Source organism: Erithacus rubecula (assembly GCF_903797595.1).
Source record: "Erithacus rubecula genome assembly, chromosome: 15".
Classification (NCBI taxonomy): domain Eukaryota; kingdom Metazoa; phylum Chordata; class Aves; order Passeriformes; family Muscicapidae; genus Erithacus; species Erithacus rubecula.
In genome coordinates, this window is record NC_136667.1 from 15,114,835 (window position 1) to 15,127,641 (window position 12,807).

Sequence of the window (12,807 nt, forward strand, 5' to 3'; positions counted from 1 at the left end):
AGGAAGCTCTGTTCTTGGCTTCTCACCAGTATCCTGATAGCTCAGATTTCTAAATCCAGCCTCTATTTTAGGTCTAGGGTACTGTTGGAGCTTGGAGTTCATGACACAGGCTCTGCACCCCATTTGGATTTCATGGTTCAGTTGTCACAATGTGATTGGCGCTATGCTTCTTGAAACTTAATTAAATGGACCCCATGTTACAGTTAGGAAAGGAATTGGCCTTGGGATTCTCTGAGCTGGATTTTATGGTACTTGCTGGCACATAATTCAGGCAGCTCTGGAGCTCGTGCCTTTCTCTCTTGCTGAGTATTGCCTCTCCCCTTTGTCCTCTTTGCAGACAAACCCACTGTGGGAATCCGCTCTTCCTGTGACCGTCACTTACTGGCAGCTTCCCAGAATCGTATTGTGGATGGAGCAGTCTTTGCAGTGCTGAAGGCTGTCTTTGTTCTGGGTGTGTACCTGTGTTAGCCTGAACCTATAACTGTGTTTTTCAGGGGAGTGGGAGAAAACCACATTTCATTGTTTGTGCTTACTGTGCAGAAGGCCACAGGAGATCTTTTCTGGTGAATATGTGGCTTGTTTGTAGCTGTAAACATGCTTTGAGTCTGTTGGCTGCAGGGAGGTCACTGATCACTGGGAGTGTTTAAAAAATCTCAAGATGTTTTCTGAGTCAGGCTTTGTGGTTAGGGTTGTTGATTATGTGGCATTTATGCTTTCCTTTTAGGAGATGCAGAACTGAAAGGCTCTGGCTTTTCCCACCCTGGAGGTGTTGATGATCTCATGGATGATGAGCTGGGCACCAGGAAGGCTGGTGGTCGGGTAGTAACTGTAGAAACAGCCAGCTTGGATATTTATGCCAAGTATGTACTAAGGAGTATATGTCAACAGGTGAGTCTGTCCCATCTCCAGGTGTGTAGCAGATATATCCCATATGCTTTTCTTCAGGTTAGATTTGGCAGGTATGTCTTTGAAAGATCAGTGAATAACCTGCAATGTTTCTGTCATGTGACAGTACTGAGGATTGCTCACTGTTATTAAAAAATAGAGGCAAGCAGTGCTCAAGAATTAGGTGTTGCAGTATGCAGGGACTGCATCCCCTTTGCTTTGGCAACAGCACAGGGCTCCTGTCCAAGGACAGGAGTGCTGGGAGTGGTATGCTGAGATGTGTGCTGAAGGCAAAGAAGATCAGCACAAGAAAGACAGACAGATGGTTTATTAAAATGATAAATGGTGTCTTTCAGGATGCAGCCGAAGTGTTGCTTGCAGCTAGGCTGTTAATGTATCCCTGGGCTTTGCATTGCCCTGTTAAGTTAATTAAAACAACAGCAATAAAAGCCTTTTGCTTTTGCTAATGTGACAGCACCAGTGTTCTACTCATTTGTGAAAAATCAACACTTGAGGAGCTGAAACCTAGCTAATAAGGTTGCAGAGTAGAGTGGCCATGCTGTATGAAAATAGATGTTGAAAGGTAACAACCTTGGTTATAAATTTATTCTCTCATCAGGAAAGATGTGGTGTTACAATCTAAAACATGTATTTTATATTAATAATGTGTAAACCCACCATTAGTACTGTGTGTTGTCCTCATGCTATTGTTATTAATGGGCTGACTGCATAGCTATGTTACCAGCTTACCAAAAAGGAATTGGAACCACCTATTTTTAAATATAAATTCAATATTTTTGATATTACTGAAAGCTGACTGTAGCATTTGCAGTAGTAGATATTCCCTTGCAGATCAAATTCTGTATAGACTCAAAGTAGAAGTGTACAGCAGGGAATAGCAGAGTCAGGTATCACTGCTCATACCAGTTGTTGGCAGCATTGGTTACGTAGAAGTGAGTGTTCTACTAGACACCTATGAGTTATCACCAAATTGTGCCAGAGTTCCTGCAGGCTTCCTGCAGCTGCAAAGGGCTGGTAAAATGCTGTGTTTAATATTAGCACCTCTTCTGTGAACTTGCATTATCAATGCCTTAAATTGTAGGTTGTGATTTCTCAGTCTCAGGTTCAGGTATAATAGGAATTCATTGTGAGGGAATGAAGAAAAGGAGCAGATTATAATTAATTTAAAGGTTTCTTCATAGGTTCATAGAACAGTTTGGGTTGAATGGACCTTAAAGATCTTTTAGTGATCACCTTCACTATTCCAAGTTGCTCAGGGCTCTATCCAGCTTGGCCTTAAACACTCCCAGGGATGGGGCATCCACAGCTTCTCTGGGCAGTCTGTACCAATGCCTACCTCTCCAACCTGCCCAAGTCCCTCTGGATGGCATCACTTCCCTCTAGCATGTCTTTCTTTCTTCATACCAATAAAGTGGATTGGAAATGAAGTCTGAGTTCTTGTAAGAAGCTGAGCAAATGATAAGGAGTCCTCCCAAGGATATGTGTATTACCTAGGCAAGAAAGAGAAGATGATTATCAAGAGATTGTGATGTAGCAAACCTGAAGGGGGGAAATAGACAGCAGAGACGTCACCACATCTCATGTGCAAACTTCGTCTGGAATGAAGATAATGATCCAGGCTGTGGTTTCACAAGGATTTCAAACCAGAGTTTTGACCTTTTCAGTCTTTGTGCTTCAGAGCATAGAGTGCTGTCCACTGCTGAAAGGCCTTTCCAGCTTTCTAGGCATAGCATCAACACCTGTGCATAATAAACTGGATCCTTATCTCTTCTTTTATTGTCACTTCTCAGTGGAACAATTCTCTGATCAGGCTTGCTCTGCAGATGCAGAAGTGCTTATATAGCAGTTCTCTGTTGATTTTAATTTAATGAATTTGCCTAATTTTAAATATGAAAAATTTCTGCACTAACAAATGCTGCAAGTCAACCTTAAATTGAGTGAAGTACCTCCCTCATGTTTGGAAATTGATGTCCTTATTATTATCATACATTTAGGGAGCATCAACTGAAATCAAAAGGCTGGCAATAATAGTTTTCTGTCTACCTTCTCATAATGTGTGACTTTATAAGTGGCTTGCATTCAGTCAGTCATTTTCCTTTCCAGAATCTGAGAAATAATGTAGTTGATTTTTACTAAGTATGGCAGTGTGCTTTCCATCACTATTTGAGAATTAAGGTGTGTGCTTTTCCCAGCATGGTCTGGTTTAGTACAACCTTGAATTACCTAACTTAGGACAGCTCCAGAGCTTTGTTGTGCTGGAAATAGACCAAACAATTTTAAGTGATCCCTTCTGATCTTCTGAGCCTGAGTGGCAGTGTTGAGGGAGCCTGGACATGGTAGTGACTGTGTACTGTTAAATCACTCCAATATTTTCTCAAAAGAAGGAGCAACTACTGTGTTTCATTACTGCTGACTTGTCAAAGTTTGCTTCCTCTGTTCTGATTGCTGTGCTGTGCCTGACGCCTGCTGAATCAGGATAGTACAGTTCATGAAGAGAAATGATTATCAGGCATAACTGCATACTAATAAGGCTTTTATGATTTTGATGTGTTCCATGCATCTCTCTGAGACTGAAAGCAGGGGCGTTGGTTTGGAATCAGACATCAGTTTGACTGTGCTGACTCTGCCTTCGTCTTGCAGGAGTGGGTAGGAGAACGATGTCTGAAGTCCCTCTGTGAAGACAGCAATGACTTGCAGGATCCTGTCCTGAGCAGCACACAGGCCCAGAGGCTGATGCAGCTGATTTGTTACCCACACCGGCTCCTGGACAATGAGGAGGGAGAAAATCCTCAGCGGCAGAGGATTAAACGCATCTTACAGGTGCAGGCTGCTGGCAGAATCTGAGTGTCCTAGTGATTGTCTCATGTAAATGCAGCCCTCTGATGGTTCTGACACTCATTATGGTGGAACCTGAGGGTGTGAGTTGGTGTAGTCTGAAGTGAGATAAGGAATTACATGAAGTATGTTTGTACATTACAGAATTTGGACCAGTGGACTATGAGACAGTCCTCGCTGGAGCTGCAGCTCATGATTAAACAGACAGCAAGCAATGTGAGTTCCTGCTCAGAGGGGATTGTACAGGGGAGGATGAAGTGGCTGCTTATGAGTTGGTGGGGAGGTAGTTTGGCAGAAGGGGGTATAGGGAGGAAGTAAACAATGAGGGAGTCAGACCTGTGAAAGCCAAGCATGAGAAGGAAACAATGAGTCTGAGACCCCAGGAGCAGCGGCCATGGGGATGTTGACAGACTGAGTTTGTATTGAAATATGGAAGCAGTAAGATGCTCTCAGAATAGGACTTGACTGTCTTTTTCTTCCCTTCCTTCAGGAGATGAACTCCTTGTTAGAAAACATAGCCAAGGCCACCATTGAGGTATTCCAGCAGTCAGCAGAGACCAGTTCTGCTAGCTGTACTGGTAACGGAGTCAACAATATCAGTAGCTCGACAAGTACTACACCTGCCAGCAACAAATCCAAACCCATCCTCAGGTGGGTGTAGAGCCAGCATGCATCTCTCTTGTAGACAAGTCTGAATCTTAAATTGTGTTGTAAACAGTTTTCTCTCCCGTGTTGTCACAGCTCCCTGGAGAGATCAGGAGTGTGGCTGGTGGCCCCTCTGATTGCCAAGCTTCCAACATCAGTGCAGGGCCACGTGCTGAAAGCTGCTGGAGAAGAATTGGAGAAAGGACAACACTTAGGGTCATCATCCCGCAAAGAGCGGGACCGCCAGAAGCAGAAGAGGTGAGTCCAGGGGAAAGGGCAGGCAGTGTTTGCTGTGCTGGTCCCCCGGCCTGGCAGTATAGCTCCTTCTCTGTTCTCTCACAGTATGTCCCTCCTGAGCCAGCAGCCATTTCTGTCACTGGTGCTGACATGCTTGAAAGGTCAGGATGAACAGCGGGAAGGCCTGCTCACCTCTCTGTACAGTCAGGTCCAGCAGGTAGGGATCTTGTTTCTCCCCTCACTTTCCTCAGGAGCTCACCCCTCCAGCAGACAGGCTGTGGAGCATGGCCTCGGGATGTTGCTTGTCTTGCCCTGTTGGGAATAGGGAGCTTGGACTGACCATTTCTGAGTCACCAGACAGTGAGTGGTACAAGCTGCTCTCTCTAAGCTTCAGCTGGTGAGGTCTGTCCTCTCTTCTGTATTTCTTAGATTGTTACAAATTGGCGAGAAGATCAGTACCAAGATGACTGCAAAGCCAAGCAGCTGATGCATGAGGCCTTGAAACTGCGGCTGAATTTGGTGAGCAGTTGCAGAAAAAGATCTTAACCATCTGGGGTGACGAGTTGTCTGCCTTTTTTTCCTTTGGAACAAGCACACACTGGAGGGTCTATATATGTCCTGAGGCAAAGAAGTAGGAGAGACACTTGTGCTGCTTCTAGGTCTTGAGCCTTGAGTGGGACAGGATGCATGAATAAACTCCCTTGCTCTGTTTCATCAGGATGAAATCCAAAGACTTGGTCTCTTTTGTAGATGTGCCTTCCCCTTTGAATGCCTTTGCAGCCCACAGCACTACTGCTTGCATCTGGGGTTTGGCTGCCCTCAGCTCTCAGTAGGAGTTAAGCTCCTTTAAGCTCTGGTTTAAGCTCCTTTGTCACTTCAAAATCTCAGTGTTTCTTGGTGTCCTTGTGACTAAACTGCTTTTCTCCACCAGGTGGGAGGAATGTTCGACACAGTCCAACGCAGCACACAACAGACAACTGAATGGGCTGTACTTCTCCTGGACATCATCAGCAGTGGCACTGTGGACATGCAGTCAAACAAGTAACTGACTTCTGGTCTATACACTTACCAAGGGAGGTAGTTGTTAACATGGCCCTCTTTCTCATATGAGCTGGCTGTTCCTGTAGATGATCTGTCAGAAGTAACAGCTGAAAGAGACTTCAGAGTAATAGCAGGCTACAACTTAGGTCCTGATAGCCAAGTGCACTCTTCCATATTCAGAACAAACTTGGCTTTCCAGATGCAGAGAGATATGCAGGGGAGAGCTGAGTTTGCTTTTTAGAGGTGCTGAATGGATACAGAGGAGTCCAGTTTTAATCTGTGATACTGCACCTAACTCAAGTGGGAGTAAAGCTCAAGTGCGGTGTGTAAGGAAAAGGAGAATTAGTGTGGGAGGTTATTCTGAAGACTGACACTTCTAAATGTGGGTGGAAGTCTAACAGTGTTTAGAGTTGCAATGATGGCAGAGTTTTTTTTATGAGCTTTTCAGGTGACTGACCTTTCTGCTCTGACCAACAGTGAGCTCTTCACCACCGTGCTGGACATGCTGAGTGTTCTCATCAATGGCACCTTGGCTGCTGATATGTCCAGCATCTCTCAGGGCAGCATGGAGGAGAACAAGCGGGCATACATGAATCTTGTGAAGAAACTCAGGGTGAGGGGCACCAGGCTGTGTATGGGAATCAGAGTGTGCTGTCTTGTGGTTGTCCAGCTATGTAGATTTACCTGTGTATGTCATGAAAAGTACTTGTCCTGTTTCTGCTGTTTATATGAAGTCGTGAGGGTGGCCCCTATGACTCTGTAGGCCTGAAGGATGCAAAAGTGAGAGGTAATGCAGGGGTAGAGGCCAACACCTGAAGAGGCATATGTGGGCTTTGGATGGTTTTTCCTGAAAACTTCTTCAAGTCCTCTCTGTTGCACTTGTACAGAAAGAGCTGGGGGACCGTCAGTCTGACAGCCTGGAGAAGGTGCGACAGCTACTGCCGCTTCCCAAGCAGACCCGAGATGTCATCACCTGTGAACCTCAGGGATCCCTCATTGACACTAAAGGCAATAAAATAGCTGGCTTTGATTCCATCTTCAAGAAGGAGGTAAGTGAAGCATTTTTGTCTGTATCACAGTTCCTGAGTGCAGGTGTCACCTTGTCCTCTGATGCCTCAAGTCTGCACAGCTTGGGAGGCATCTGTATGCAGTGCCTCATTCCCTGACGAGCTTGAAATGGCTGGCTGCACGCAGACAAGCTGGCACATAACCATGTCCAAAAAGGGCAAAGCTGGGGTGTTAATGCTTGGTGATAGCATGCTGCTATGGCCTGAAATGTGAACTAAATTTGGGGGTTGTATTTATGGTTTTATGAAGCATAAAGAGAAACGCGTAGTCTCTGTCATGTAAGCTAATGGGCAGAGCCACTGTGCAGGAGACTGGCAGAGATGGAATGAAGGAGACTAGACAGTTGTTGATGAAGGCCTTTAGAAATGACTGCTTTGCCACCTGGAGGAGCAATGACCATTAGCAAGGGCTCAGACTGTTTACTGAGAGATCTGGATGAGAGCCTGGAGAAAGCACAGAGTTGCTTGTACCCTCGTAGGAGCAACAGCAGGGACTTGAAGGTTCTTATCTCTTTTGCTTTAAAGGGTTTGCAAGTCTCTACAAAGCAGAAGATTTCTCCTTGGGATCTTTTTGAGGGTTTGAAGCACTCAGCCCCCCTCTCCTGGGGATGGTTTGGGACAGTCCGGGTGGATCGCAGGGTGTCCAGGTTTGAGGAGCAGCAGAGGCTGCTTCTCTATCACACACACCTGAAACCCAAGCCCCGCAGTTACTACCTGGAGCCATTGCCACTGCCCCCTGAAGAGGAAGAGCCTCCTACACCTGTGGCTTTAGAGCCAGAGAAGAAAACTGCAGAACCAGCCAAGGCTGATAAAGCAAGCTCCAATCCTGCCACCTCCACTGAAGAACGCAAGAAGAAACAGAGCAAAACCAAGAAGCGCAACCAATCTGCCAGCAAAACTGAGGTAATGGAGTGTCCAGCAGCTGTGGATGTCCCTTGTCCACCACTCCTAGTCACAGAACACTCCCTAGAGTCTTCCTGAGGAGCCTGAGAGTGGTGGTGTGGTGAAGATGTGATGTGTTTCCCCTCATCTGAGAGTACTCATATGAGCTTTATCCTGCTCTCTCTAGCTTGGAGCAAGGCAAACACTTTCTTGATCCCTGATGGGAGGAAAGGAGTCTGCCCAGCTCAGATAACACCCTTGGCTTCCTCCTGTGGACTTTTCAACCCTTTTATATTCTCCCTCCATTCATGAATTCCCAGTGCACATTTCTTCCTGCTTTGTCTTTGCAGGACTTCGTGTTGGGCCCTAGCCGAGGGGTTTCATATGGAGTTGGTATGCCTACAGATCTCTTGCATCACCAGTCAGGAAGCACCATGTCAAGGCTGGCATATGGGCAGTCACCAGTGAGTCTCTATGCCCAGAATCAGCCTCTTCCAGCAGGTAGGTGCACAGGAGAGCCAAAAATATTTTACCTCTTTGGGAACCTTTTCTGTGAGAAGGTCATATGTAGGTCCTTGCACTTCTCTTTTTGCCTGTCGTGTCTAGGTACAGTGATGAGCAGTCATTGTGGAGCTATGAGGTGTGCAGCAGTAGCTGTGACTGCTCTGCCTGTTTCTCTTCCTTTGGCAGGTGGCCCTCGCCTGGATACATCCTACAGACCAGTACGCATGCCACTGGGAAAACTGGTTCAGAGTCGCCCTCCCTACAGTGGTGTGCTGCCTCCAGGGATGGGGAGTATGATGGGCATTGACCCCTCCTACAAGCCAGCAGTGTACAGGCAGCAGCCTCCAGTGTCCCAAGGACAGATACTGAGGCAGCAGCTGCAAGCAAAGTTGGTAAGTCAGAGCAGTTGCTGACTCCACACTCTAGCATGGCCAGGCTGTTCGGTACTGTCCCTTTTAACCAGAACTGCCCAACTCTGTATCTGCTCTGGAAAGATATTTCTTGTGTCTGTTCCTCTGGTGCCACCTGCTTTGAGGGCCCATGTCAGTAGCAGTTGGAGGAGGTTGTCACGGGGTGGCTGCTGGGGAATGAGAGGGGCATGTCCTGGCTGGAGATGGCAGGTTTTTTAGTGGCCTGTTTGTCCCAGGTCAGGGTAAGACAAAAGTCGTGAGCATGTGCCTGCTCTGCAGAACCTCATAGGTGAAGCCACTTGTCTGGTTTAGTGGGAGCTGCTGAGAAGAGAGCAGCAGTGTTCTTGTCCTTTGGAGATGTTGGAAAAAGTGCTTCTCTCTTGCCTTCCAGCAGGGCCAGGGCATAATGGGCCAGCAGCCTGTTCGCCAGATGGCTCCAACCCCGTCTTATGGAGCACTGCAGCCCTCCCAGGTGAGTGGCAGTGTCTGCAGGTAGGACTGGAATCTGACTCCAGCACAGGCCAGCAACTTTGTTCTTGCTGCTAAACCCTTAAAGCTCTTGGCTCTTCCTGATTGGCTTCCCTGTGGTAGTATTTAAGGAGACTGATGTCCTGTTCTGTATTCCTTTTCACCCTGTGACTAAAAAAGGCCTTTTTGTTTCATTTCAGGGTTACACTCCTTATGTCTCCCACATAGGCCTTCAGCAGCACCCCTCCCAGTCAGGCACAATGGTGCCTCCTACCTATTCTGGTCAGCCCTATCAGAATTCCCACCCCAGCTCTAATCCTGCTCTCGTGGATCCTGTTAGACAGATGCAGCAGAGACCAAGTGGCTATGTGCACCAGCAGGCCCCTGGCTATGGGCACACCTTGGGTAACACACAGAGGTAGGTACCTCCTGTCCTATGGGATGTTTATAGTAAACTCTATTTCAATAAGGATTTCCCTGCTTTGCTCACACAACTCTTAACAAACTGTGAAAACCCCATTCTCCATGCTGTACTTTGCTTCCTCAGAGAAATGTCTTTATCCAGCTTTCTGTCCAGAGAAGAAGCAAAGAGATAGGATGAAATTTGGAAATGTTAGTTGTAGGTAGGAAACCGTGTTGTTACTAGCCAGAGAAAGATGGCATAGAAAAGTATGAGAAAAAATTACTTGGGAAAGTCATAGTTTTAGTTTTAGATCTAACCAGCAGGCAAAGGACTAAATCTGAGATTTGCATTGTTCCTGAGCAGGCATAAATCCAACAGGAGAGCCATGCAGAACAGTGGGATGATGACTGTTGCTTAGGGCTTCTAGAAAAACAGGTTGTGTTAAATCCAACAGGAGAGCCATGCAGAACAGTGGGATGATGACTGTTGCTTAGGGCTTCTAGAAAAACAGGTTGTGTTAAACCCTTGAGAGGCCCTTGTGCCCCTCACCTTTCTGCAGAGATAGCATGGATTGCAGGGGGCTGTTTGGGCTGTCTCACTGCTGTCAGAAGTTGTGTTTGGATTAAAGAAAGCTGCCTGCCTGTGAATGCTTTCCTTCATGAGCTTGTCCTTCTCTCTTGCAGGTTTCCTCATCAGTCAATACAGCAGACCCCCATGATGAGTGGGATGAATCATTTGGGTCCACAGGGAGTCCCCTCAGGAATTCGACCCAACCAGATCCTTCCTGACCAACAGCAGCAGCAGTACCTGAGGCAGCAGCAGCAGCAACAGATGCTGAGGGTGAGTGTTTGCTGACAGGAGGAAGGCTGCTGGAGCTGGAGGAGGCTTGCCCAATGCTGTTCACCTCTGCCCCTCTGTGCCAGGAAGGATGTCACTCTATTTGGGGCTGTCTGTAGTAATTTGCTAGGCAGTTCTCCTTTCCTTAGAGCTGGCCACTCCTGATGGAGATTCCTGCTGCACTGCCTTGTGCCAGTCACCCAGCATGAGCTAAAAGTCTGTTCAGTCCTCTGGCCTGGAGCTGTTCCTGCTCCAGCTGAGCCAGTAGATAGTGCAGAAAGTTAGTTAATTGTACAAGTGTGGCAGAAGCTAGAAACAATGTGAAAAGCCACCTGTCCACAAAAGAGCAGGAAAGTTGTTCAAGATCATCTTTAGGGGCATATCTGTATTTCTCAAGATCAAAATAAATATTGGTTACAGTTTCCATTGGCAAGAAATCTGGCATGAATCAGTCCACATACTCCATTTCTTACAGCAGATGGTGAAAAATTTGTCCAAAGCCAACTGTATGACCCAGCTCTCTAGGTTCAAAGAAGATCACAAGGCATGAGTCAACAGACATGAGTAGTCCATGGATTTGTATTATGATCTTATGAATATTAAATTCTTACATGAAATAAAGATACATTTCTAGGAATTATAGAAATGTATTGAATTGACAGAGAAACACAGTTTGATTGGTGAATCCCATGCCTTACAACAAGGCCTAGCAAACCTGTGGAGTGTGGGGAGACTTTACATAGCACAGAGTGCTGAGTCTTTTTGTTCAGAGAGTGGCCTGAGTGAGACAGTGGCTCCTGCAGAGAGCTGCAGTCAGCAGTATCTGAGAATTGCTGCCTTGCACTGGACAAGAGAAGTGCTTCTGGCATGGTCAGCAGCTTTTAGTCTTTTTGATAAGTAGCACCCCCTGACTATTCACTCTGAGTTTCTTTTAGCATTCTCCATCACTCATATTTAGAAGAACATGCCTCAGACAAATTGCTAACACTTCTACTACCTCAGTAACTTCATGTATACCTTCAGCTTTTAGCTGACTTTGCTTGGTTGCTTAAAAAACCCACAAAGGCGGAGTGCCCAAGCTGTGCCATTAGTGTGACTTCTGCTGTGTTACCTGAGGTGTGCCTGGTGCTAGAGCTGGCTTCATGATGCAGTGGCTTGTGGAAAGGATGGATGACTTTTGATTTGTTTTATGTGGGTTAGTAGACAGCTGCTGCAAGAAGGTAGGACGTGAAACTGGCATCCTGGCTCATTTAGTCAGTCATGTGCTTTCTTGTGTACCCAGGTCACAGCATCCATGTCAGGAACCTGTAACCAAACTGATACAAGTTGGAAGGCTGTTCTAGAAACTCATTCCCTTTGGCTTGAATCCTTGATCCAATGTGTTTGTGACTGGTTCTTGTATGAATTATTAATTGTCCACCATGTCCTGTTTACTGGCTGTTCTTTTTCAGTGTTATTTTCCCAATGTACATTCCTAGGAAGCACTTGCAGCTTCCAAAGGTCGGGTTTTTCTAACCTTCTTTCATAAGACATTGTTCCTTCTGCTGACTGTTTTGTTTGTTTTCTGAGTCTGTTCAAGGTATGAACCTTGTCCTTTTGAGCCAGTGATTGAAAGTGTACCTACAATTACCATATTGGGTTTATGATAGCATTAGTATTTTTTTATTTCTACTAGAATAATTTTTTTTTGTCTAGAGAATTAAAAACTGCATTGACAGATGGGAGAATTGTCTGAAAATTAGGAGAAATGAAAAACCTTGAGATTTCTGGGTATATTCTGACTCCAACACACTGAATATTCTTTTCAGCATAACTAAATCTGTAAACATTTGGTTTTGAGCACTGAATTCAGTTTTATCCACATCCTTTTATTGAATTGTAACACCAGCTGTCATGAGTGGCAGGGAAGGACAGCAAGATAGATTGAAGAGTTGGGGGACATGACTGAGAAGCAAAGTCTGAAATAGCTGAATGTGTTGCATTAGAGAGACAAAGACAACAGAAGAGACAAATCTCTGAATTTTTTAATTTAAAAAGAAAGAAAATAAACCCTTATCTCTTCTTGTCCCTAGGCTGTAGGACCAGGAATGGCCTTAAAACACAACATGTGAAATTCAGGGTAGAGATTAGGGAAAACTGCAATAGTAGGAGTAGCTGACCTGGAGTGGATTGTATAAGAAGATTATAGGAGCTCTGTTGCTACCTCTGAAAAGAATCTGAGAATGAGTCAGGCAAATACTCGTTATTCATTATTGCTGATCTTAACCAGAAGGCAAGAGATGTATCGGCCAGCCTTTTGAGTTCTTCATTTTCTATTCTTGCACCTTGTTTGCTCCTTGTAATGACCAGTAGGCTCAGACTTCTCTTCCTGTCATCTCTCAATACCTCATCTTGCAGGAAACTTTGTTGCTGTCCCTTTATTTCTTGCCATTTCTCAGCCTGGGGTGCAGTGTGGTGCAATTTGAGTAATTTAGGTACCTGTAAAGAAAATGGTGTATGAGGATGTTTTACTGCATGGAGCATCGTTCCTCCTTAAGCCCTTGCTGTGCCCCGGTGCTGTGTGCGTTGCCCT

At 45.7% G+C, this 12,807-nt stretch overlaps 1 protein-coding gene across 6 annotated transcripts in view; it reads left to right on the plus strand.

Moving 5' to 3' along the window:
* MED12 (mediator complex subunit 12) overlaps nucleotides 1-12,807 on the plus strand; it is a 35,611-nt gene that overhangs the window by 19,920 nt on the left and 2,884 nt on the right. For 2 of the 6 annotated variants that reach the window (XM_079318638.1, XM_079318636.1), the window contains exons 25-41: nucleotides 338-451; nucleotides 725-888; nucleotides 3,547-3,726; nucleotides 3,886-3,957; nucleotides 4,232-4,392; nucleotides 4,483-4,644; nucleotides 4,729-4,840; nucleotides 5,053-5,142; nucleotides 5,555-5,664; nucleotides 6,142-6,277; nucleotides 6,552-6,713; nucleotides 7,257-7,634; nucleotides 7,964-8,114; nucleotides 8,304-8,509; nucleotides 8,919-8,999; nucleotides 9,196-9,413; nucleotides 10,082-10,244. In XM_079318638.1, coding sequence (XP_079174764.1) covers nucleotides 338-451; nucleotides 725-888; nucleotides 3,547-3,726; nucleotides 3,886-3,957; nucleotides 4,232-4,392; nucleotides 4,483-4,644; nucleotides 4,729-4,840; nucleotides 5,053-5,142; nucleotides 5,555-5,664; nucleotides 6,142-6,277; nucleotides 6,552-6,713; nucleotides 7,257-7,634; nucleotides 7,964-8,114; nucleotides 8,304-8,509; nucleotides 8,919-8,999; nucleotides 9,196-9,413; nucleotides 10,082-10,244 — 2,660 coding nt within the window. The remainder of the gene's footprint in view (nucleotides 1-337; nucleotides 452-724; nucleotides 889-3,546; nucleotides 3,727-3,885; nucleotides 3,958-4,231; nucleotides 4,393-4,482; nucleotides 4,645-4,728; nucleotides 4,841-5,052; nucleotides 5,143-5,554; nucleotides 5,665-6,141; nucleotides 6,278-6,551; nucleotides 6,714-7,256; nucleotides 7,635-7,963; nucleotides 8,115-8,303; nucleotides 8,510-8,918; nucleotides 9,000-9,195; nucleotides 9,414-10,081; nucleotides 10,245-12,807) is intronic. The other 4 variants (XM_079318634.1, XM_079318637.1, XM_079318635.1 and 1 more) reach the window with 3 other exon arrangements.